At 37.1% G+C, this 27,500-nt stretch overlaps 2 protein-coding genes across 3 annotated transcripts in view; both read left to right on the top strand.

Annotated features, from left to right (window-relative positions):
* Window positions 1-18,538, top strand: part of LOC136851109 (probable serine/threonine-protein kinase dyrk2) — a 98,717-nt gene extending 80,179 nt beyond the window's left edge. Inside the window, exon 9 of the mRNA XM_067125080.1 lies at window positions 18,451-18,538. Coding sequence (XP_066981181.1) covers window positions 18,451-18,538 — 88 coding nt within the window. The remainder of the gene's footprint in view (window positions 1-18,450) is intronic.
* Window positions 5,062-27,500, top strand: part of LOC136851574 (serine-rich adhesin for platelets-like) — a 77,468-nt gene continuing 55,029 nt past the window's right edge. Inside the window, exons 1-2 of one of the 2 annotated variants that reach the window (XM_067125842.1) lie at window positions 5,062-6,308; window positions 23,521-27,500. The exon at window positions 23,521-27,500 is cut by the window's right edge and continues 239 nt beyond it. In XM_067125842.1, the coding sequence (XP_066981943.1) occupies window positions 23,984-27,500 (3,517 nt within the window). In that variant the 5' untranslated portion in view covers window positions 5,062-6,308; window positions 23,521-23,983. The remainder of the gene's footprint in view (window positions 6,309-23,520) is intronic. The other variant, XM_067125843.1, reaches the window with a different exon arrangement.

Genomic DNA, 27,500 nt, shown 5'->3' with positions numbered 1-27,500 from the left:
CGACCATTACCTAAAATTTACGTCGTGGTGGGACGGAAATTGAGGAGGATCAGCCTCAGTAGATGTTATTCATCAGGGAACCCCTGTCTCCCCCATCTTCCAGATGGAAGAGTTCCTAAGAAGGTCAACTCGTTCAGTGGAACTGTATGGGGCTTTAATGCATAAACAGGATATATTATATATATATATATATATATATATATATATATATATATATATATATATATATATATATATATATATATATATATATATATATATATATATATATATATATATATATATATATATAAAAATATATACATATACATATTATATATATATATATATAATATATATATTTATATTTATTTGTATATATATTAATCTCCCTTGTCATTTATTTGTCGAGGACATTATTATTATTAGCTGTTGTATTTAGAAAAGTTTTATTGTTTTATAATCAGTTCAGCGCTCTATTTATAGGATATATGTCACCTCTTATTTTTCATATATAAGCGTTATGTTCTGTGAAGGTTGGCTCTGCAAGTTATTTTGAATAACTGTGTCGCAAGTGTGTATACTTTTAAGTCTATTGTCAGGTTAATTATGTTATATTTTATTTATATACAAACAGAGCTCAATTTGGATTGATTATGGCTTTCGCTTCAATATCCATTATGTGTAATTTGGGATGTTTTCATATATGAAAGAATTTAGTTTCTTCGCCAATGGTTTTGCGATGATGATGATTTTCACTTCTTCAATAATGGTTATTTTTTGGGTAACTCAAGAGTGTTGTGCATTTGTTTTTTTCCCACTCCATGACGAAAATAGAGATGCTTCTGAAATTCTCTCTCTCTCTCTCTCTCTCTCTCTCTCTCTCTCTCTCTCTCTCTCTCTCTCTAGATTTTATCAGTTTGACAAAGTGATATGAGTACCTCTCGCTCTCTCTCTGTCTCTCTCTCTCTCTCTCTAGATTTTATCAGTTTGACAAAGTGATATGAGTACCTCTCTCTCTCTCTCTCTCTCTCTCTCTCTCTCTCTCTCTCTCTCTCTCTCTCTCTCTCTCTCTCTCTCGATATCATCATTGTGATAAAGTGATATGATTGGCGCTCTCTCTCTCTCTCTCTCGTTAGATATTAACGTTCTGAGAGAACGGTGCGATTGACCTGTAGAAAATTGCCCACGAACTCTGCTTCACTGAATGTTGTTGCGTGATTAACAAAGTTTTAAATGACAATTATTGATTGTGAAAGAGAGGTGCAATCACTCTGCTATGAATTGTTTGCCTATTAAACAGACTTATTCTGCAAACGAGAGTTCTGACAGTCACAGATCACGAACATTTTCCGCTATCATTTTGGTTTTCTTTTTACAATACTAAGGTAGCGTTTAATTATTTTTGTTTGGTATATATACAGTAAGTATATTTGGTCAGGTATCCAAGTCGTACCAGACTCCTTCGTAAGACGAAGTGTTTGTGATCGACTTACCTTTATAGTAAAACCTAATGGATTTGTTCTCGAATGAGAGGTGGAAGTTGGACCAGGATAACGTTGAAAAAGCTGGATAGCCTAGTTAATTGAAAGGGGGGGGGACCGAAAAAACGGATGAAAAGGAAAGGGAAAAATACAGCTGAGTCTGTCTACAGTGTGTTACACCATAGAAACTTTTCGTATACAGTATCTCCGTAGGGGGATACTGCCGTCAGTGCACCTCATACGGTGCACCGTAGGCATTACTTAAGGTTTTTTGCAGCGTCCCTTCGGCCCCTAGCTCCCACCCGTTTTCATTCTTTTTACTGTACATCTGTTCATATTCTCTTTCTTCCATCTTGCTTTTTAACCCCCTCTTAGTTCCTCATTGGACGGGTCGATATCGTACTCGACTAGACTCTGCTGGGCCCGCGTTCGACTCTCCGGCCGGCCAACAAAGAATTAGAGGAATTTATTTCTGGTGAGAGAAATTCATTTCTCGGTATAATGTGGTTCGGATTCCACAATAAGCTGTAGGTCCCATTGCTAGGTGACCAATTGGTTCTTAGCCACGTAAAATAAGTCTAATCCTTCGGGCCAGCCCTAGGAGAGCTGTTAATCAGCTCAGTGGTCTGGTTAAACTAAGGTATACTTAACTTTAACCCTCCTCCTAACAGTTGATTCACAGTACAACTGCGAGGTTTTCCTCCTGTTACACCTTTCAAACCTTTCTACTCTTAATTTCCCTTTCAGCGCTGAATGACCTCATAGGTCCCAGCACGTTGCCTTTAGCCTAAATTCTGTATTCTAATCCATCTGTTCATATATAAAAGAGTAGGTTTTTATTAAAAGTTCATTCCTATGGTATAGCAAATTTACGCAGTGACACTGTTACTTACGAAGTTGTAATGTATTCTGACTACTTAAAGTCTTGAGCAGTGAGCTACGATCTGGCGTGTTTAGGAGATGTAATGTGTCCCTTGTGTCTCTTCTCTTGTCCTGTGGCGTTATGTCCCTGTTATTTTTCGAAGTTCTTAGGCCATGGAGGAGGAATCTTCCCTTCGGGTGGTATCAGGTTATGGAAGTTTTGTTTTTTTATCCTTCACATTAGGATTTAATGTCTCATAGTACCTATCTCTCCTCCTTCCTTCCTTCCTTCCTTCCTTCCTTCCTTCCTTCCTTCCTTCCTTCCTTCCTGAGAATTGTTTTCGTGGTGGTTTTCATAAAAGTTCGGTTGATTTAATATGCACCAGTAACGAATGAACATTTATCGCTCCCGAGATCTTGAAGAGAGAGAAAGAGAGAAATACATTTTTGTCTGCAAAGTTTCCTTCGCATCCTGCTCGCCCCACCTTCCTTCCCCCACAAACACCCAAACAAATCTAACTTCTCTACTTCCCCTCCCGTTTCCTTCCTTTTTCCTCCTATTCCTTTCCTTCCCTTCCTTCTTTTTCCACCCAGCCGTTAAAGGAAACCGACAGCTCCTTCCAGGTTCTTTCCTCCTCATTCCTCTCCCCCGAAACATTTACATCTTGAAGGAGTGTGACTCTCTCTCTCTCTCTCTCTCTCTCTCTCTCTCTCTCTCTCTCTCTCTCTCTCTCTCTCGCTTAAAGATGCCGTCAACTACGAGATCGATCTCGCAGAGTCCTGTGTGTCAATGTTGTGCGTCAACTCTCCTAATCAGTAATAAGAGGAAATATGTGCGTTCGTCGGTTTGTTTAGTGATGGATTTCGTCAGCAAAGTGTTTATCGCTTACTTATTTATCTTTGAGTGTAAGAATACGATTGTACACTTACGATTATTTTCCTAAGTAGGTATTTGTCAATTAGTTTTATGCGTATGTCTTCCCACGTTTTTTACGTATGAAGTGTGATGATGATTATTACGAATGGGAATTAAATTCGTATCACTTCTTTTTTTTTACATGCCTTGTTTTCATAAGTAGGTAATAGTCAGTCAGTTTTCTTTTATGCAGATGTCTTCCCACATTTTTTACTAATATAATGTGATCATTATTTATGTAAATTGGGTTGGAATTAACACTTCTTTTTTATACCTCAATACACACCTTCGAAAAAAGACCGTACTAATATACAAAGGGAAGCTTCACGCCCACACACAGGCGCTCAACTTCCCATGAATTTCTCGCTTTCTTGAATGTATAATTACGGCGTCAGAGTGGAAAGGAAAAGAATAGTCCTTTTGAACCACAAGAGAGAACTTCATGGAATAAAAACTAATACACTTAGGTCCTTTTTTATTTGTTCTGCAGCCGCAGAGCGTTTAACGTTCAACGCTTTTTAGTTTTCTGTAAAAGAAAACTATTGTGCCGGCTTTGTCTGTCCCTCGGCATTTTTCTGTCCGCACTTTTCTGTCCGCCCTCAGATCTTAAAAACTACTGAGGCTAGAGGGCTGCAAGATGGTTTGTTGATCTTCCACCCTCCAATCATCAAACTTACCAAATGGCAGCCCTCTAGCCTCAGTAGTTTTTATTTTATTTAAGGTTAAAGTTAGCCATAATAGTGCATCTGGCAACGATATAAGACATGCCATCACCGGACCGTTGTTAAAGATTCATGGGCCGCGGCTCATACAGTATTATGCCGAAACCACCGAAGTAAAGATCTATTTTCGGTGGCCTTGATTATACGCTGTATAGGAAACTCGATTGCGCTGAAGAAACTCCGGCGCTCCTTTTTTTTTTTTTTTTTTTTTTTTTTTTTTTTTTGCCGCGAAAATATTGACATCGTCTTTTTAGGAAAAAGGTCGTCCCTCGTTTCTCTTGCCTTTCTTTTAACTTTTATCAGTCCTCGTAATTGTTTCTGTTCGTTTAAGGACACCCCTCTTTAAGTTTTTATCTTTTTAATCCTCGTTATTTTTGTTTTTATTTTATTCGTCGAGAGGGGATGTAATTCCCTGCTTTTTATGTGAGGGTGTTTAATATAATTTTGAAAGTTGTATTTTGCGTTGTCTTAAAAGCTGACACGTTTTATTTTTATGATTTTGGCCACAGGTTGCGAATGACATTAATAATATTATTGTACGGATAACTAAAAGGCTGAAATGTCAATTAAAGTTACTCAGAAATGAATTGAATTTATTTCAAATAAATTCGCTATCACGTGAGTTTAATGTAATTCAATTGTTGTACTGATGCAGTACAGTGATATAATTCTTGCTCCCCTAAATTTTCGCCAACGCTCCTGGGAGTAATTCGTATCTTTTGTAAATCATTTTATACATGGATCAATAAAATTTACGGTAATTTTGTTACCAAAATTCATGGGTAAAGAAAGTGGAAGCAGTCTTGCAATATTTCTCTCTCTAAAGTTTTAAATATATTTAAGATAAGATTATTATTAGTATTAATTTGGTCCAAAAAACAGCTAATTTTTATAAGTCATTGATCTCCTGCGCCGATGACCGTAAGCATGTGACACCAGGTTACATAAACCAGTCAATAAGTCAGTCAGACGTCTGACCTTTGGTCTATAAACCAATTATTTTATATTCTGATTATATATAGATGATATATATATATATATATATATATATATATATATATATATATATATATATATATATAAATTAGAAATAAAAATAGGAATATTAAAAATAAAAAATAATGAAAAATAGGATTGATAAATTACGTTTGTCTGGATGTACGTATAGTTTGTATGTCCAGGTCTAGAGGAAGAGTTTCTTATTATTATTATTATTATTATTATTATTATTATTATTATTATTATTATTATTATTATTATTATTATTATTATTATTATACAAGATACCGGTCACTGAATATTTTCGTCGCTATGACCCATCAAAGTAATAATGTCGTATTCGAGTCTCATGGGTAATTGTGTAGATTCTTTTCCCTTAGTAACTGTTCACGTGCTAAAGTCGTCCAGCAACCCACTAAACACTTCAACTCCCTGTGAGACGCATTTGAACGGATATGCAAATAATCATAAGTCTGACTAATGGAGTGACTAGCTCATAATATCCAGTTACTTGTACAAACGCTGTGCCTGAACCTTAAACCTGCTCCATTTGATTTCGGACCAACCATTTTTCTTATATTTTGTGCCTTCGTGTCTGGGCTTGGTACGGGTATCGAGCAACATGTTCCTGGGCGTAGGAATACTTTTTTAAAAATAGATTGTATACTTTTATATCGGTCGGCTCCAGAATTACAAAAAAAAAAAAACGCACTAAAACATGGATCTTTTAATGGCTGAATTCAAGGGCAAGCCCCTGTACATATTGTGTGTGTGTGTGTGTGTGTATATATATATACAGTATATATGTGTGCGCGCGTGTGTATGTATGTATGTATATGTATATATGTGTGTATATATGTGGCCGACAAACATACATATATTGATTTTTTGTTTCATTTGACAAAGGTAATTTCTATATGCAACCAGTAGCCCCGTTGTTTCTACCCTCTATCAACTTGACGGAAAGCCAATTGAGATTGAATTCCCGCGATAGTGAATGGACCGTTGGCTCTTAGGCGCATGTGTTGCTTAGTCCCTTTGCAAGATCGACCTACTTGCCGATGTCATAGAGGCGAGATTGGCTCGTCGCGGCCGTGGCAAAACACCTGCACACACACCTGCACGGCTCCTCATGTACATGTCTCTCTTTTGCTGTTATTTAGTCGGTTTGTGTGACTAAGGTTTCCTGGAAGGGAGGTACCTCAGTGTGCTCGCGCGCGCTCATGTATACGTGTGTGCCGGGATTGTTTTTTCTTTTTTTTAGTATCCAAAGGTGCAAGATGACACTCTTCGTCGTCGTGCTGGAGATTTCAGTGTCAATGAGAGTTTCGTAAATCGCTATATAATGTAATGTAATGTCGTGTAACGTACTTGCGCTGTAATGTTATGTGCTCTGAGAACCCGTGATGTGGCCTTTTAAATCGAGGGACATCCAGGATGTCCTTAGAATCACGGACACTGTGACTATTGTGGCCTCAGTTGTTGCCCATTGTGTGGATTGCTGTGTTGTGAAAAGTGTGAAACCAACTTCCGATTTTAAAGTGTTAAAATCTGAAAAAGTGTCAGTTTGTTTGGGAAAGAATTGCTCGTTATCTAAACACACTAAGAAGGAGAATGTCATTTTATTATCACGTCCATAAAAATGTTAGCATTTAGTGTGTGGTTTTTGTAGAAAATCAGTATTTCTGTATCTCGTACAGAGAACTTCAAAATTGCAATGCTGAGTTTTGCTGTTTGTCCATTTCACTAACATGCCACAGTTTAGAACTTTAAAATAGTGCAATACACACAGCTGCAGGTAACAACATATACATGTAACCATTCCATATCTTTTTTGGTTTGTGCTTTAGCAAAAAAGTAAAAAAGCTGGGGGAACTCACCTTCCTTATAAATTTATTTCTCCTGAAATCCAGTTTGCGTAATATGATCTCATCATTATGACTTTTATCATTTTTTCTTAGTCGAGAAAGAGAATTGGGGTAGCATTTTCTTTTGTTGGGTGGAAATTATGAAACTAAAACATTGTATTTTGCTCAAGTGTTGATTTTAGGTACCTAACATACCCTAATCGTGACTTCAGATATAGAGTACGTTCCTAAATTTTTGTGTGTGTGTTTGTATGCGTACATGTGAAATACTTGAGAAGGCAGTAGGATGGAGGGATGCAATGGAATTGTACGTACAAGAAATAATCTCTCTCTCTCTCTCTCTCTCTCTCTCTCTCTCTCTCTCTCTCTCTCTCTCTCTCTCTCTGGTTGTGTACAGACTTCGTATATCAGTGCATGATGTTTATGCATTTATGTGTTGTTATTTTATTTTAGAATCAAAGTACTTATTCGCTCCTCTTTTCTATAGGAGTAAATGGTCTTTTCATCCCAAAATAATACATTTTTTTCCGTTGTAGGATTTCGTTCTGTATGCCTTGGCTGTTGGTTTTGTTCCAAACCCAATTAATAATTCTATATATAATTTATATATTGTATATATATATATATATATATATATATATATATATATATATATATATATATATATATTGTGTGTCTGTGTTTATGTATAGAGGTAAATATATATATATATATATATATATATATATATATATATATATATATATATATATATATATATATATATATATATGAAGAGAGAGAGAGAGAGAGAGAGAGAGAGAGAGAGAGAGAGAGAGAGAGAGAGAGAGAGAGAGAGATCAAGGGTTAACCAGAAAGCTAGATCCTCGAGTCTCTGAAGGAAAAACCGTATGATAAAAAAAAATACATAAATATTTGTATTCTTGTCCATGAAGTTTTAGAATACCAGCTAGCAGAATTTTTTTTTTTAAATATTCAGCGCTCTTGTTCTAAACCATAAAAATCCTTATACGCCATTTTGCTAAGCTGTTTAGAATCGAATCTGGGACTTGTTAAGTGTGTTTTATGTTGCATTCACTGAACGAGGCTGTTTTCACGTTAATTTAAAATATTTTCTTTATTAGAAATTCAGTCGCTCTGGTAAGGAAAGTTTTTATGGCTACCATCATTTTCATTTGCCTCTGCTCTTTCCTCGATATGTCATCATTAATGAAGCTCATTCAAGGTTTACATGTGGAAAAAACATGGATGAAGTTCTGCCAGTTTGTGTGATCCTTTTACATTAACCAGAAAACCAGCTCGGTCGGCGCCAGGTGTGGTTGCCCAGTTTTAAGAGGGAATATTAGGATATCCGTCGTATTCATTATTTTCATTATTGTCTATCATTTTATTTTCGCATTATCTAGTATTAAATGGTTCCTCCAAATGGGAAATACTCATTGTAGTCAGGGTTCTCAGTGAATACTATTTTTTCATTTACTACCGCCTATAAGGCAAAAAAAAAAAAATCAAATTATTTTTTCAGTGATTTGCCTCAATCTTCTCTTACACTTTATACTGACATTCTTAAGACGAAGTTTTTATATCATAATCTCAAATATTTCAACTGCATATTGTTAATGATCGTAAGGAATAGAAATATATATATATATATATATATATATATATATATATATATATATATATATATATATATATATATATATATATATATATATATATATATATATATATATATATATATATATATATATATATATATACACACACACACACACATTGAGTAGGCATGTGTTAGTTTGCCAGATTTTCGTTCATGTAACTTGTCCTTTGATGCGTCATCTTGATAACCAACTTGATCAGGTGTAAGAGGAGGTAGAAAATACACCTTTAACTCAGCGAGGCCATGAGCCTCTTTATGCGTTTGACAATAACTCCCAGGCTTCGGATAACGGAATTTTCATTATTGGGTCTTGTGACGTCATGGCATTGCTCCACATTCTGCGCATATTTAATGATGTTTAACATGTATGTAAAATTGTCAGTAAATACGCCTACAAAACATGTTCTCTTCTGGAATACGTGCTGTGGATACACGCTCAAGAATAAATATTTGGCGAAGTTGTTTCATTTTACGATTTTGGCTTATTTTCATGGTTTTCATAATTTGTTATATAAAAAATTTTAATCATTTTTTTAGTGTACAGGAAAACTTATGGCTTCTGGGAATTTAAAGTCAGAAGGACTATGTTATATGGCGGCGAAACGTGAAATTTGAATTTTAAATGACTCAGTAGATATTTGTGCATTTATGAATAGTAAATGAATGAATTTAAATTTTTTGGGGAAATAACTTGACCAACTGGATTTTGATCGGAAAGCCAGAATGCTTGATAGGCTTGAGTTTAGTTTTGCTTATATTATATTGTTTAATTTCATCCATTTTCGTTATTTGTTCATTCATCATCTACTAATATGTCGACACTGAGTTAACTGGTGGATGTTTTGAAATTGTTGACTGGAAGTACCGATTTGTTTTGTGAGTGAATAAAGCGTTGAATATACTGGCACTCTGTGTATGCAGTTTGCAAAATATTCAACGTCGGATGCAGCGTTAGTGTCCCTGGCAAGTTAATATCCTTGGAAAATTAAATATACACAGAATATCGAGTGCTGGTAGTCACGTGGTTAACGTATTCAGAATCACGTGATAGTTTTCGTTTGATTTCGTTTTACGTGCTCCACTCTAGGTTGGGGTCCGGTGGGTTAAAGGGGAAGGGGGTTGCTCAGGCTGAAGGTCAGACCCCCCCCCCACACCCTCTAGGTAGCTTTTAGGGGGAGTTGTTAGTATTCCATATTTACCTGTAGGCGTCGTAGCTAAATAATCCACTTTTAAATGTCACATTCCTTAATTCGTAAACGTAAAATAAGGACAAAAAACCTTATCACGATGGAAAGTGTGTCACAGACCTAAGAATTATAATGGAATTGTCAGTGAATCGCTACTGATTTAATATGGGAAATGATATAAATATCATGTCAGTAGGTAAACAAGGACTGAGGATTTACACAAAAGATATTCTTCAGCTGTTGAGTGTCAGAAATAAGTCATGATTTTTGAAGAAACGTACAATATCTAAAAGGATGTTTAGAATTGAATAGGAAACCTTTTTGCGATGTCCATGAATACGTGGTACGTATTGCGTCATAGGCTTTGAGGTTTGTCATCCATTGTGAAAGGTCTTCAGCTAAGGGATACCTTTTATATCCAGAAGCTAAGGAATAGCTATTATCCCCAGTAGCTAAAGAATAGCTAGTCCCCAGAAGCTAAGGAATAGCTATTACCCCCCAAAAGCTAAGGAAGGCATATTACCCCAGAAGCTAAGAATACCTGTTATCCCAAAAGCTTAGAATACCTATTATCCCCGAACACTAAGATATAGCTGTTATCCCCAGAAGCTAAGGAATAGCTATTATCCCCAAAAGCCAAGGAATAGCTGTTATCCCCAGAGGCTAAGGCATAGCTATTACCCCCAAAAGCTAAGGAATAGCTATTACCCTCAAAAGCTAAGGAATGCGATTTGCCCCCAAAAGCTAAGAAATAGATATTACCCCCAAAAGCTAAGGAATACGTATTACCCCAAAAGCTAAGGAATATGTATTACCCCAAAAGCTAATGAATATGTATTACCCCAAAAGCTAAGGAATATGTATTACCCCTCAAAAGCTGAGGAATAGCTATTATCCCCAAAAGCTAAGGAATCTGTATTACCCCTCAAAAGCTAAGAATAGTTATTACACCCAAAAACTAAGGAATAGCTGATATCCCCAGAAGTTAAGGAAGAGCTATTATCCCCAAAAGCTAAGAAATAGCTATTATCCCCAAAAGCTAAGGAATAACTAGTCACCAGAAGCTAAGGAATAGCTATTACCCCCAAAAGCTAAGGAAGGCATATTACCCCAGAAGCTAAGAATACCTATTATCCCTAAAGCTAAGAATACCTATTATCCCCGAACACTAAGATATAGCTGTTATCCCCAGAAGCTAAGGAATAGCTATTATCCCCAAAAGCCAAGGAATAGCTGTTATCCCCAGAAGCTGAGGCATAGCTGTTACCCCCAAAAGCCAATGAATAGCTGTTACCCTCAAAAGCTAAGGCATACATATTGCCCCCAAAAGTTAAGGAATAGCTATTACCACCAAAAGTTAAGGAATACGTATTACCCCCAAAAGCTAAGGAATATGTATTGCCCCTCAAAAGCTAAGGAATAGCTATTATCCCCAAAAGCTAAGGAGCAGCTGATATCCCCAGAAACTAAGGAATAGCTGATATCCCCAGAAGTTAAGGAAGAGCTGTTATCCCCAAAAGCTAAGGAATAGCTATTATCCCCAAAAGCTAAGGAATAGCTGTTATCCCCAGAAGCTAAGGAATAGCTCTTATCCCCAGAAGCTAAGGAATAGCTATTATCCCCAAAAGCAAAGGAATAACTATTATCCCCAAAAACCAAGGAATAGCTATTATCCACAAAAGCTAAGGAATAGCTATTATCCCCAAAAGCCAAGGAATAACTATTATTACCAAAAGCTAAGGAATAGATATTCCCAAAGTCTAAGGAAAAGTTATTATCCCCAGAAGCTAAGGAAGCGCTACTGTCCCCAAAACCTAAGGAATAGATATTACCCCCAAAAGCCAATGAATAGCTATTATCATGGGAAGCTAAAGAATAGATATTATCCCCATAAGCTAAGAAAAATATCTGTTCCCCCAGAAGCTAAGGCATAGCTATTAATAGCTGTTACCCACAAAAGCTAAGGAATAGCTATTGTCCCTAAAAACTAAGGAATAGCTATTGTCCCTAAAAGCTAAGGAATAGCTATTGTCCCTAAAAGCTAAGGAATAGCTATTGTCCCTAAAAGCTAAGGAATAGCTATTATCCTCAAAAGGTAAGGAACACCTGTTGTCCCCAAAAGCTAAGGAATAGCTGTAGCTATTGTCCCCAAAAGCTAAGGAAGAACTATTATCCCCAAAAGCTAAGGAAGAGCACCAAAAGTATTAGCCTGGGATGAGGTTGCTAGGCACTGCATTGCGTGTCTCAGGAAACGGACCCCATGTCGTTTATCCTCAGTGAGGTTTAACCCTTGTCTCTCTTTGTGAAGTGAAGTTTGAACATATGAGCCATGGACACGTGAATCATGAGTCACTTACGAATGGGCAGATGTAAAATTAATTACGCTTGTATGCGCATTCCTGTGCTTATGTCCACGGAGTAATGGTTGAGTATGTGTGAAAAGTTCATGTACAGGTAGATTGACGGTGGACGGGACTTTTTAAGTACGTGTTTGTGATCGAATGTGAAGTGTTGCTGAAATACTAGGTATTTTTGACATATGTTGCTAAACAAGGATACTTGGAAAATGTTACGTTGATATGAGAGAGAGAGAGAGAGAGAGAGAGAGAGAGACCGCCTAGCGACTGGTGTATGATAAGGTTACCTGTGCACAGGTGCTTCGCTCTTCCTAGGCACACCTGTGGCAAGGCTTTCTCCTCAGGGTCAGTATTCCATCCCTTTACATGTAACAGCCAGGAATAGCGCTGTCCCTTTCCGGCACAATAATTAAAATGGAAGTAAAAATACAGGTTATAATAAAGAATAATGTGATAACCTCCCTTCACTGCACTGGTTTTTTTTTTTAAGCAAAGGAGGCCAAGGCTTATCAACCTGCCAGAATCTTTGCTTTTCGCTTCATTGAAGAGTAAAAATAAATCTGAATATCTCATGAATGGTTTCTTCCCGGTTAAGGGAGAATTACCTCGTCGAGGTCCTCCCGATTTTCATGGTGCACGCTTTGACAGAGTAAAGATCAAATTGACAGATTGATAGAAGTAAAAAACCTGATTTTGACTTTATCATAAGAGATAAAAATCTAAATATGATTTGATCACAGAGGTAAAAACCTAATTTTGATTTCTATCACAGAGGTTAAAACCTAATTTTGATTTCTATCAAAGAGGTAAAAACCTAATTTTGGCTTCTATCACATAGATAAAAACTCCAATTCTATTTTTTTTTTTACCCTAGATAACGACTGTAATTTTGATTTCTATAGACTCGATAAAAACCCCAATGCTGACCTTCGAAGCAGGACGCCTTCACCTCATTACGTTTATGAATATTTAGATTTTATATTTATATGAATGCGTTGGAATCATTATGCAAACATTTCCAGTGGCTGATCATTTACCGAATATCATTTATTTATGGCTTCTTGTACATCGAGACTTTCCCCAACTTGCCTTTCGTCTGTTTTCTTTGGTTTCGTCAGCTGTTATATGTATATGTATAATTTAGATTTGTTAATATTTCCTCTCTCTCTCTCTCTCTCTCTCTCTCTCTCTCTCTCTCTCTCTCTCTCTCTCTCTCTCTCTCTCTCGTTTCACAGCCATTCTCACCTTGCAAAAGTATTCATTTACTGTACGCTGTCGATGACTGAGAGAGAGGGAGAGAGAGAGAGAGAGAGAGAGAGATTCCTGAAAGAGGTTCTTAGGCTAACATTTTCCAATAGTCTATTTCCCGTTTTGCAATAACAGTAATTGCGTGCCACGCTTCCAACACCGCATTCATCGATTTTTTCCCCTCGCCCACACAACGCACACAAACATTAGCAACTAATGATAATAACAACAATAATAATAATTAATAAATTCCCCCTGACTTCTTACGCTGCGCAGTAAGGCCTGTTGAGTCTCTGCTTATGCTCCCTGGTTCAAACTGACCGTGAGACCGTCATTTCCTGTGGGATTATAGACTCTAAAATGACAGCTCTTATCCAGTATATGACGCTCTTCGAAACTCACAAGTTCATTTTGGGTAATGCAGTGACCAAAAATTTAAATAGATATATATTAAATGATAGTTTCAACACATTTTTATTTTATGCAATTACTAAGGCAACACACATATTATTACTAAGTTAATACGTTTTTAATTACTGTAATTCATAACCTAACACATTCTTATTTTATGTAATAACTAAATTAATACATTTTTGTTTTATGTAATTACTAAAATTACCACTTCTTGATAGTTTACAAAAACTGCATAAGCAATCTAATGAAAAAAAGACGGATGTGGTGAAAATAGAATAAGCAAAAAATGAAATGCAATTCAGGCAAGGAATGGGAGGAACAAAGAGAGAGAGAGAGAGAGAGAGAGTATTATCGTTGTCTTATTCCAGATCCCAGTTGTCACACATTGTTTCATTTCCTCAGTCTACGTTGTCGCCCCCAAACTCCTTCGGATCGCGAACTCATGGCCGGAGGCTTAAGGCGGGATTTCTGCCGTTTCTCTTGCTTGCTTCAGTGACTCCTGTTGTGTTTGTTTTTTTTTTTAAGCTCAGTTTCTGATTTTCAAAAAGTAACATGCTGGACTAATAAAGTATGAGTTTTGGTAAATTTCTCATACCTTGGAAGTGAGATATATTATATATATATATATATATATATATATATATATATATATATATATATATATATATATATATATATATATAATTTATTTATTTATATATATATATGTATATATATATAGTGTGTGTGTGAGAGAGAGAGAGAGAGAGAGAGAAAACATTTCTTATTTACATTTCGTTTGGTTTCTTTGTTGAGAGCCTGCTTAGTTTGATTAAACTAGTAATAATGAGTGTGTAGACTTTCACTGGACGCTTTAGAGATGCAAGTTAGTTTGCTGTGAGAGAGAGAGAGAGAGAGAGAGAGAGAGAGAGAGAGAGAGAGAGAGAGAATCACTGAATACGAGTACAATCAAGGTAGAGAGTACGGAATTTATTCAAACCGTCGAAAAAAAAGTAAACATGCCTTTCAATGCAGACTGTTGAAGGAAAGAGTTACCCACCATTTTCCTCTTTGATTAAGTCCTATTTACAGTAAACGAGGCTTTCCTAATTGCCACGACCCTTTCCTCCCCTTCTTTTTTATTAGACATTTATTCGGTTGAAAGTACCTGTCGCTTCCCCTCTCTTACTTTAATAGGCGCTTGATCAGCCCTAAGTACCTGAGGTTACATTCATTGCTCTGTGGAACATTGTTCGACAGGTCGGCTGCGTTTATTTTGGCAGCCAGTATGCCTAGATGGACTTCACTCTAATTAAAGTCATTGTTTATGCCAGCTACTTTCAGAACGTCTTCTGGATTTACAGAGGCAGTCATTATGTACAGACGAACATCTTCATTATCCTCATTGCTGTAATAAAGTGTTCAGTAAGCCCCGCTGGAATTATCTCAATTACTTTGCGTAGACGATCTTACTTTTTAATGACTCTTTAAGTGTAGTCAGCGGTGGCCTAAAGAAGCCCACTGGATTTAACAGTGTCAAGCAGTGATCATAAATGAACTCTCTATTTTTGTTTTCATTTTTCGTTCCTTAATGTCTCGTTTTAGCTAATCCTCGGGAACGTGAGTTGAAATTGCATGAATGAACACTTGAGAGCGAACGAGGAGAGGGGAGACACCGAGAAGGGAAAATTTATTTTAAGGCTTTTATGAGATAAGTAATTAGCCCGGAGGGGTCTAGTAATCTGGGCATTTAAGGGAGAGAGAGAGAGAGAAGAGAGAGAGAGAGTCCGATTCAAAATAATTACGAAAATGAGTGAACTTGGAAATCTAATAAAAATGCACAAGAAAGGTAGTGTTGGAAACAATCGAGAAAATAAATACGTTTATTTAAAGACAGTTACAGAAAACATTGAAAAATGAGGACCATTAAAAAGACCATTTACGTAATTGAATTGAATGGGCTCTCTCTCTCTCTCTCTCTCTCTCTCTCTCTCTCTCTCTCTCTCTCTCTCTCTCTCGATAACTGCAAATCTGCTTTTAGTTATATCGACATTCATGTGCGTGTTGCAATTAAGTTATTGTTCATTCTAAATGTAATTGGTCTCATACCTCTATAATTCTGCTTTTTTTTTTTTGCACTGAAGTTTGGGGATTTTTTTAATGATGATATCCTGGAGGAAATCTATTTTCTGCGCCCTTTTGGTATTCTGACTTCATTCGTTTTATGCGAATCCTTTCTAAACGACATTACGGGAATTCTCCCCAAACATCCTGTTGAGAATCCTATTTCGACCTCCGCATCCTGTATCGACCTCAGAATCCTATATCGACCTCGGAATCCTATATCGACCCCAGAATCCTATATTGACCTCCTCAGTCAAATTCTTGCTCGGAACTAGTTTGGAATCCCTTTTGGAACGCGTAGCGGAGCTGTTGTGGGATATTCTGTATAAAATCTTTTTTGGCATCCTTTTTCTAATCATTTTGTACATCTTCCATGAAGTAGTTTTCAGGAGAGAGAGAGAGAGAGAGAGAGAGAGAGAGAGAGAGAGAGAGAGAGAGAGAGAGAACGTTAATGATAGAAAATCTTCTGTTTAAAAACACAAGTTATTAGATAATTATAGAATTGTCATTACTTTGGCTTTTCAAATTGAAGTTCTGATTCATTGCACAAGTTTTAATTGTCCCAATTTTGGAATATCTGCAGATCATTTGCCGTCGTTTTGAATTTATTTTTGATTTAAGAATTTTTTTTTTCAATTCGAGGTACCATTTGGGATGAGCATGTTTATTGGAAGGGATTAGTATTTGACTGCGTCCCTCTAATTGACAGGTGAAAGTTGACAGGTGAAAGTTTATTGCTAGAATTCTGCGTAGGGTTTGCATCAGTTGCATTGTTAGACATATTGAAAAGCGAGTTCTTATTTCACCACTAGATGAACGCCGTTGTGTTGAGTGAGAGAATGACAGAGGGAGTGAGTTAATCATTCGGTCAGTCAGACAAACAGACACAGATAAAACTGGGAATTTCTCTTTAACTTTGACTGAATTATCATTCCTTCCCCATTCGTCCTTTTCCCGATGAACATTTATAGTTTACCATTGAGAGAAATTAGTGGATCAACGGAAGACCTCTTTCTTCTATTAAAGGTTTGGGGACACACTGGATCCTAATTTCCTTTGCGAATCCTTTGGGAATTGCCAGACTCTCTCTCTCTCTCTCTCTGGAACTTATCGAAAACCTTCCATGTTGGAAGTTAACTTTCGTAATAACGGTTGAAGTTTTGGCGAGCTTATTTTATTTTGTTTCTTCTCTCTCTCTCTCTCTCTCTCTCTCTCTCTCTCTCTCTCTCTCTCTCTCTCTCTCTCTCTCTCTCTCAAAATCACTTTATTTTCTCTTAAAGAATAAAAGGAGTATCGGTTTGACGATCTTTCATGTCATTGTTTGTTCGTTTCCCTTTAAGAAAAAGTCGCAAAAGATTTTGTGCGTCTCAGAAATGCATCGTTTGATTTTTCCCCTAAGTGGAAAAGTAAAACTAAGTTTTCAGTGTGTTTTTGTATCTCTTAGGAAGAAAAGGGAAAGGAAATATTTAAAAAAAAAAAAAACTCTAACTTTACCGTTAGACTCTCGAAAGTCATACAAAGTCTCGCTTCAATTTTTTTTGTCTGTGTTCCAGTATTGTCTTGGGATTTTATTTTATTTTCCCCTTCGAAATTATTTATCGATTATATGCAGGATTTGGAAGATTATGGATGTATAAATGTAATTAAACTTACTTGCATTTACAATTTTGGGCGGTCTTTGATAGTTATTTCAGTATCTGTTCGTACACTGGAACTGCAAAATTGGTGTATTTCGTATTGTACAGGATCAATATGTGTTAAGGATGTGTGCATAGTTTAAGATTAATAATTACGTTGGCGTAAGACGTAAATTAAGAAGTAATGCGCTCTCGGTTTCCAGTGACCCCTCGGGAAGGGAACGAGTTGCTCAGTCATGTTTCCGTTTTCTAAATGACCGTCCCTTCAAATGAGTCCTGCAACGAAACAGATTATTAAAACTCTGAGATTTACGTATTATATTTGTAAAAATGGGAAACGAAAATGGAAAAAAGAGGGAAGAAATAAGCCGCGCAAAGTTTTCGATGTTTGCTGATGACAGATTTTCGATACCTTGGAAGCAAATGAACTTTGGTCGTTCGGCAGCGTCTGGCCCGGAGGTTCTTGATCGAATATGGAGAGACTGTTGTCTCTTTTATTCCTTTTATTGAGTTCTAATCATTGCAGTGAGTTGGTTGGGATGCGAGCTATTGAAGTGGTTGTTTGGATATTCCTTAGGTATGTCATAAGTTTGGAAAATTACTTATCTAACCTACTTGTTGGGTTAGACAAGAAATAAAACTGAGATCAAGTGTCTTAATCTGTATTCGTAGATGAACTTGCATCTGTTAACAGAGGCTTAATCGGTGTAAACTGTAGGTATTTATCATATAATATTATATATGAAAATTTGGTATGTTAAGTGAACCATTTTAGTGTAAATTAGGAATTTTGCACTTGTTTATATGATGGAATTTCCTTGTCTGAAATAATTAACACTATTTAATGAACGTGAGGAGAGCTGTTTCAACTCTAGTAAAGTTATTTAACATTAAAAAAAAAATAAAGCTGAGGATGCTTTAGACGCTTTAAATTAAGCCTGATAATATCGAGTATGATTTGCAAGTGTATTAAACAAACATATTTAACAAGACGAAAATGACCACGACCAAGGCCTCCGTGCTGCTACTGCTGCTCTGCTGCTTCTGACGACGACGACGATGATGATGATGATGATAATGATGGCGTTGTGCAACTTTAGCGAGAAGGGCCCACCAATGCAATCGATGGGAGTTGCATTATTTGTGGAAACTCGTCTTAATTTTGCCCTCCCTTGCAAGTCTCTCAGGAACGAGATGACAAAAGCATCCGAACCTATGCTGAATGAAAAAAAGAATGGCCGAGAAAAGAAAATGGCGTTACGCCTTTTGTGGGACTCGTTTTTCACTTTTATATTAAAGAAGGGGAACCCGAGGGAGGGGAAAAGGGAGAGAGACTAAACAGGGGAGAGTGAGAGTGAGAGAGAGAGTGTGAGGAAGACACACACACGGAGAGAACCACCTATTTCCCCTCAGTCTTAGTCTTGTAGGTGCATGTGGAGGATCCTCAATATATAATAGTTTTAGAAGTCGTTATGATTGTTAGACGTGTAAATAGACACTTCACAGGAACTGATGCTGTTCGCGCCAGTGAATTTCACTGCGCCGTTGGTCGTTTTAAATTCGTTTGCGAAAAGAAGGATGACAACAATCGGAGGAAACTTCACTTCACTTCCCGGGAAGTGGAGTGTGAGGGAGATAGTAGCTTGTGTCGCTTGCGAATTGTGACTCGTTATCACCATATTGTTGTCTTTGTGCTCGCCGAGTGGATGAACTCTGGTTTTTTTTTTTTTTAATGCGCGTTGATGTGAATGATTTTTTAAAGGGTGCTCGTGTCCAGGGCACTGAAAAATTTCCTGTGGTTGAGGCGGCGACGTTGCCGCTTTGTTTACTTTGTGTATCAAGCATTGCTCTGATAACTTAATGTACAGAGGATATTGTTACGTTTACTCCATTTGTACACATAGACACATTGATGGCTGTCACTGTTTTGTATGTATACAGTAGATTAATAGTAACTGTGATAACAATGCACATATACTGATACTTTCGTTAATTTATGATTCTCAAATACATTTCATAACATTGTCGTCTTTTATACGGTTCATCAAGGGAAACTGTGATGTGTTTTTTTACATAATGCATAAAAACATTTACTCTGATTGTACGCATATACGCCCACGGTGACAGATGTTTTTGTACACAGTTATCAAAGTAATTTTGGTGATTATACATTTGTAAATATATTTATGTCTACTAAAATTCTGCGTACATACACAGACATTTTACGTGCATGCCCGCTCGCAATTACAACTTTATTTTCGGTAAATGCTAGCCTTTATTAAATCCCTAATTAAAATTTATAAATCGGTCTTACGTTGACTGAGCCCGATTTGGATTTCAGAGAAAGGACTGGATTTGGAACGGTGCAGTTTTGATAAACCTGAAGCATGAAAATTACTAATCAGTTTTTTCAAGTAACATGCGAATGCCTTTTAAAGCTTGAAACAGAGTCGTTTAATCATCTAAACATACACAAATTGATTTGGTTTTTGATCCTTAATGAAAACCATTAAGACTAATTTATTCGCAAATCGCTTATTTTTTCTGTGAAAGTGGCAATCATTTCATTTTTCTAACTTAACATTATTTCCTGACCCGTCTTAGAGAGAGAGAGAGAGAGAGAGAGAGAGAGAGAGAGAGAGAGAGAGAGAGAGAGAGAGAGAGAGGCGGGGGAGGGGGTTGGTGTTGCGACGGCTCTCTTTCAAATTCACCAAGGGCAAGAAGCCTTACGAGAACCGTTTTGGAGCTTGGAGGCCGTGGGAAGTTTTGGGTAAAGGTGTATGAGGAGGTTGGCGGAGGCAGAGTTAAAGTTGTCCAAAGGAAAACTTCGACTTCGCACATTCAGGGATAAACAAAGGAGAGGGAGGGAGGTCCCTCGTTGTGGCCAGTGACTGAATGTCGTCCACTGCTTTTGAAGACCATTGCTTGAAAATTACTCGTTTGTCATGACCAAACACTTCATAAAAGGACTTGGAAAACTAGTGAGAAGGAAAGACAAATAGAATTTTTACGGAGATTGAACCAAATTCTCTCTCTCTCTCTCTCTCTCTCTCTCTCTCTCTCTCTCTCTCTCTCTCTCTCTCTCTCTGGCGTCCCGTTAAAGCCTAAGTGTTGGCAATCCCATCTAGTGTTGCAGCAACAGACTAGAGTTGTTAAATAAACATGTCTGGATTTACAATCGATCCGTCTTGTTGTAGTACACTTGAGCTTCATCAAATATGAATGATGACAATTCATCTCTCGTTCTTGCTCTCGTTTCGGTGGGCTCTTTCCCCTCTGGAGCGATCGAGTTGATTTAAGTTGTTTGAATTGCATTTCAGCGTTGATTTTTTAAAGCCATTGAAATTTCACGTCATTGAAAAGCCCATCCAGTCGCCCTCCCTATAAAATGTCTTATAACCGTTTTTCCATTTTTTTTTTTTTTTGTGGGGTGGGGTGTTCGTGGGGAGTTTGGAGGGGGAGGGGAAGTAAAGTCCAGTTGATCTTGACTGGAAACAACAGTAGCCACCCGTAAAGGCAACTTTAATTGGTAGCTATCTCGTCCCCACCCAGAACGCACTGTATGTTTTTTATGGTACAAATGCCGAGCTAAACTGATGTAATTTATTCGGACTTACTTTGAATTTACAATCTTATTGCTGTGCGTTTCTCATTAATATTAATTTGCTTGATAATTAGATCTCCGAGTCTGCGTTTCTAGGCCATCATAAGGCTCACCTGATCGTTTTTTTTTTTTTTTTTTTTTTAATGATGGGGCAAAAATTGGAGTCGGTTAGAAAAGAGAATGGACAGCATGGTGGAAAAGGACCAAATGGAACAGAAAAAGTAAAAGTAAAAAGCTCGGGCCGAAAGCATGTGCGGCACACTGTTGGCAAGAACCGTCCCTTACCCTCCCCTCCCCCTCCCTTCCCCTTTCCTTCCTCCTTACACTCACCTTTCTGCCCTACTGGGTTACATGAATTCATATTGTAGACAGCTACCTCCTTTGAAATAATGCTAAATTTATACAAAAAATGGCATGAGCATTCCAGTTCTGTCTCGCGATATCTACAAAATGCATATGAATACACTTTTGCAGTATATGTTTGCACTGCTGTTTGTCTTTCGTATTGACATAACATTTTCATCACCTTTGCTGTCCAGCCTCTGGTGTAAAGAGAAAAGAGAAGGAAAAGAAATATGTCTTGCTTTTGGCGTAAAGGAAAAACAAAAAAGATAAGAAATTCAATCGTTTAAGAAAGGAGCTTGAAATGATTTGTGACTCAGTAATATTAACGAAGGCATAGTTGAAAAGCTACAGTAAGTGTTCTATAATTTAAGACAGCTTCATATATGAACTGAGCAAATAACATGATTAATCGGACTTAATTACAAGTTTTGTATGATTTTTAAACCTTTTTTTAAAATGAAAAGAATAAAAAACGTTAAAGGTAGACCTGTTTCTACGATAAATCAAATGGGTTGTTTAGTGGCAAGCTGTTACAATTTATACCTTATATGTGACTGGATATGATGTTAAAGGAACTGCTGTGGTGTAATTTTGAGAGAGATCACTGCTAAGCTTGATGGCTTGAATGTGTGAAGTTATCAGCTCATGGTAAGAGGTGTGAATGTTGTGACTTGAATGTCGCGGAAGTACGACTGTATATCAAGTGTGAATTGAATGTCATGAAGCACGAGTGTTGTTATAAAGGGCGAATATTGTTTTAAAGAGCGAGTTAAATGTCAGTGTGGTGAAGCGACTGATCGACAGACGTCTAAATCAAAAGATAAGGCTAAAGATAGCGAGCGGAAAGAAAAGTGACGTCAGAACTGATGAGATGAATTTTTGCCACAAGGAATAAATGTGAAGAAGAGAGAGAGAGAGAGAGAGAGAGAGAGAGAGAGAGAGAGAGTGTGTGTGTGTGTGTGTGTGTGTGTGTGTGTGTGTGAATTATTGTCCTGGAAAAAATAAACCAAACTAGTGTTTGTGGCGGATTTGTGGAACGAAGCTTTAATGAAGTAGATAAAGCGCGTATTTCTCTAGGGAAATACGTGATTAAAGGACATTTCCTTCTTATTTACGTATGTTTATGTTTGTTAATATGATGAGTTCATGCATATATATATATATATATATATATATATATATATATGTATATGTATGTATATATATATATATATATATATATATATATATATATATATATATATATATATATATATATATATATATATATATATGTATATATATGTATATATATATATATATATATATATATATATATATATATATATATATATATATTATATATATATATATATATATTATATATATATATATTATATACATATATGTATGTATGTATATACACAGCTTTAGTATACATAATTTACGATGCAGTCGCGTACCTTTGAGAACAGGCGAAGTTTGGCGGACCGCGCTCCTTTAAACGCTCTGTAGAATATGCTTCTCGGTTTATTTATGATGATCCCTCATAAAATACAAGTTCGTTTTGTCTTCATTGGAGTCTGTGGTTATTTATCTTTCGACTGTGTGCTGTAGATTATTTATCTTTCGCCTGTGAGCTAACTGAGAGAATGTAATATTGAAAAAGACATCGAACGGGGATTTTTGTTTAAAAGTCGTCGCATTCACTTAATTCACAGGTAGAAATTTAATAGATTTTGTAATACTATTTTCATCCCAAAACGTAACCTGTAAATCCAGACAGTGATTGGAATTTTCAATACAAATATTACGTTCAAAGCGCGTTTTCCACTAGAAAAAAATGTATGGATATGCCTCCTATTAAAACTGGATTTTAGACAGTCTTGCATTTATTGTTTTGGTCATTCCACTGGTCAAGTCCCAATGAAAATAGTTAGTATTGTAACGGAGTTTATTTAATCTATGTTCAGGGCAGTGCACCAACAAAGCCATTCTTTTCAAGGCCTACATATCACCAACACTTTGAACAGCAACACATTCACATGGGTACTAAAACTTTTTTTCATCAGAATTTATGCTTTAAATCAAGAATATTCCATAATTTTGTGAAATGGACAAACAGCGTTTTAATGTGACTTAATCTTTTTTCAGAGTCCTTTATATGTTCCTTATGTTAACTAAGTTATGTCAGTGTGTTAAAACCTTGTGGAACAGATTTTTTTAGAACGACTGTAGTTACCCTCTGGTGTTTGTAGCTTGTGGACATTACTGATTTTGTGTTTTAAAGTTTAAAGTGTACCTAGTCGATCGTAACGTTGATTTTGTAAAGTGTGTAGCAAATTGGAAATGGAAAGATTACCATCCGGTCAAACTTTCTTATATGGTGGATTGTACAGTTTGCATGAATTCATTTGTTTATTTCTGGACTAATACCGAATGATTGAAGGCTATAAAAGATTGGGCATTGAAGAGCTGATGCAATCAGTTTGGTTTGAATACTGTATACTGTTGATCGTGACACCTTGTTCTGTGGCGTAATGATTTATCGAAGTCCCGACTTGGAAGAAGATTTCTTCTACCCAAGGGATGACCTGGGGATCACAGCCTTTAGAAGATGGCAAAAAACTGTAAGAAATTACATTCAACTTTGAACCAATCGAGTTGCTACTCCTCCACGGTCGTCAGCACCCCAAAAGAATGCAGAAGTGAAGTTGGTTTACTCCCAGAGAGACCAATCGAGCTTTTAAAAGGGAACCAGGCAATATCTAATGGTCACGTTGCTCAAGGAGTAAGGAGATTCGAAATGAAGTCTTCCGACTTACACACCGATACTTTGTCCGTTAAGGATGATGATGAAAAAGGATTAAATTCCATTAGCAGTCAATCTTCTACAGTTTCCAGAGGTTATGGAAACAGCAGTGATGCATATGAAACTTGCTCCTCCGATCAGTACTCATCACTCTCCAGTGGCATGGGGGACGCTGTCAGCAGTGACATACATAAGGCCTTTAGCTCTTTGCCACCGCAGGGTACAGTAGGAACGCAGTTTTTGGGTGTGAATAAAGCTTACAATCCAGATAGGCAAGACTCAGCATATCCTGACGATCTTGAGAGTCGCAGTGACTTCTCCGCTAGTGATGATGGTGAATCAGATTCATCAGGGATCAGCAAAGGGAGTCCCAGGTTCGTGAGGTCATTCAATAGACGGGTGCGTACCCGCGATAACAGGGGAAGAAATTTTCATAGGATTAATGCCATTAGGGTTCGTTCAAGGCCTAGGCAAGAGATTGGCCGGGAAGAAACCATGATTGGTAAAACAAGTAGTGAGCAAAACAACAATGAGAACATGTTCCTAAATGGCAGCCTAGAAGAAATTCCCCGGGCAGTTCAGAACAGGAGCCCTAGTTACAGTGAAGCTTCTAGTGGGGATAGATTTGACAGTGATACCTTTGAGATGTGTTCTCCTGGATCAGATGATGTATTCTGGGGAAGTGATAAAAACTTGAAATTGACATTAGATCAGTCAGTTGGAATTAATGTTGGTGGATCAGCTCCCAATCTGGAGATTGACAGTGGCCATAGAGAAGTATGTGAAAAGGGTCTTACCTCCTTTGATGCAGTATCAGAAAAATCTTCTCCCAGTTTAGCTCGTAGAGAGAGCACCGACAACAGTCTCTTACCTTTTAAGGTAGGTGAAGAGTGGACCAGGATTAAAGAAAGTAGCAGTGGACTCTCTCTTCTCTCTCGGTTGTCAAAATCAGTTAACATAAAAAGAAAATATGGTAAAGTTTGTAGCAAAAACTCTTCTGAGAAGGTATTGCCAGATCCAGATTTAAGATACAAAGATAACTTGGAAAAAATTATGGAATGTGCTCAAGAAAGAACTGAGCCAAAGTATCTAGGCATACGATCACAGAGTTTAACACCAGCCCTTGATATTGGATCAAGAGAAACAGATAATGAATCCTTAGATTCTGAAGATTGCTGTTTAAATGTTTCTCACCTTGGTCAACGATCTCACAGCTTAACACCCACTTTTGAACATTTTGATGATGATGACAATGAGACTGTTAAGTCTAAGTGTAAGGATTTGCACAAGAATGTGATTGTTTCAGAAGTAAAATCTCAGCTCTTGAAGCCTGTGAAACCAGTACCTCCTCCAAGATCAAAAAAGCCTCAAATTGGGTCTGTGAATTATGGATTAGGAAGTAGTGAAAGAGATTCCCATTCTTCAAGTGAATCTCTTAACATACAAAATCATGCTAGTGGGAGAATTGAGGAAGATTTGCCATTAAATCAAAGCTCTGATTATGGAAGACTTCGTAGTGTTAGCAATACTTTTTGCAACTTATGGCCTCAACTTTTCTCAAACTCATCAAGTAATTCACCGAGTAATTCCAAAGTACATGAAAAGGACTACAATATGAATAAAAAAGGCAATTCCAGGTCAGAAGTACTAGTTAGTGACAGTTCAAAGAAGTCTGATATGCCCTGTGAAACTGTTAAAAATACACCAGAGGAGAGTAATTCAGATAGCCCAGGAAGACATCAAGAAACTGCAAGTTCAAACCAAGCTTTTGCAGGTGACACTGAGTATAAGGAAAGAGAACGAACAGAAAAGGGTAGTTCTGATAAGCTGAAAGTTCCCGAGCGTAGGTCTTTACCAGCAAAACCTCAGGGCTCTTCCCGAAGAATTCTTCCACCAAAACCACAGCTTCCTGCTAGGAGTTCTTCGTATGCACCTCAACCACCAAGTGCTAGTTCTAAGCCTAAACAGCCGCAAGTTCCAACCCGTAGCTCATCTTACAAGCCAAATTTCTTTGGAAACCAGTCTAATGCAAACCCTCAGCTCCCCGAGTTTGAGTCTGTTCCTCAAAAAATGCATTTTCCCGGATATGCAAGTGAAGGACCATCAACATCACCTGCTAGTTGTAGTTCCCCAGTCAGTACAAGAAAGGGTACTGCTGAAGTTCAAAAGGAAACTGTCAGTCAGAAGAAAGCAAAACTTTTTTCTAGTTTTTCATTTCATCCTGAACTGAGTAACAAGAAAATGGAGTCGGAAAAAAATTTACCGAAAGATAAGAAGCACTTGAAGGAAAGGAGAAGTGATGGGGATAAAAAGGGAATTGATGGGAAATCATTTGGAAACCAGTCAAGGATTAGGAGAACTGGTGCTGTAAAAAAGAGTGATGAGCAAAGATTTCACAGTCAAGATGACAGTTTTAGCCCAGGAACGACAAGGAGGATGTTGCCAAGAAATCAGAATGAAAATAGAAAATCCCCTGAAGTGCAAGGTAGACATCTAGGCCCTGGACTGAGTTTAGATGGAAGTAGTCATACTGGTGCTATCCCCAAAAGTAGCTATTTGAATAAAACATTCCACATCCTAAATAGAGATATAGAAGCAAGAAGAACAAACAGTGACCCAAAAATACAGGAACATAACAGATCAGAGGGAGAGAGTGATCAAGCGATAAAAAGAAGTTCAGACAAACTGCCAAGGAGTCCAGGCAAAAAAATGTTGGATAGGTCCGTTTCTGTTCCATTTTGGACAAAACTCTATATGGCAACTGGTAGTAATGGACAAACACCTGTGACAGTTATAAGTGAAGCAGCAGAAAAGACCATTACCGAAGAGAAAACAGAACCATTTGATCAAAAGCTGTTGACAGCAGTTTCAAAAGATGAAGTCGTAAAACAGAAACTCACCCACACTACTTCTTCTCCTTCAAATACAAGTGGAAGCTCAAGTCCTTTCTTGAGAAAGGTATCACACAAGAGAACAAGATCTCATGACGTCACTAAAACGTTCAAAGAAGACTTCATGTCACTCCCGCCAGAAAGATCAGCTTCGCATGATAACTTGGCCAAACTAAAGGACAGCGAAGGAGTGGACATGCCTGTCTTAGCTGTAGAATTTGCTTCTCCAGACTCACCCCCTCAGATGGAGTTCAAAAGTTTAAGATTTGCTAATGGGGGTGACAGCTATAATTACAAATCTTCTCAGAAGCATAAAAGTTGCAATAACATAATTGACATGAATGGTGATGTATTAGAGCCTATGTCGCCCAAGTTTGCAAGAACCTTTAAAGATTCCAGACTGAAAAGTGCATCAGCCTTCTGCCTTACCA

This window comes from Macrobrachium rosenbergii, chromosome 23, assembly GCF_040412425.1.
Source record: "Macrobrachium rosenbergii isolate ZJJX-2024 chromosome 23, ASM4041242v1, whole genome shotgun sequence".
NCBI classification, from domain to species: Eukaryota; Metazoa; Arthropoda; class Malacostraca; order Decapoda; family Palaemonidae; genus Macrobrachium; species Macrobrachium rosenbergii.
The sequence above is the reverse complement of the archived record's forward strand: the minus strand, read 5'-3'. Positions and strand labels throughout refer to the sequence as shown.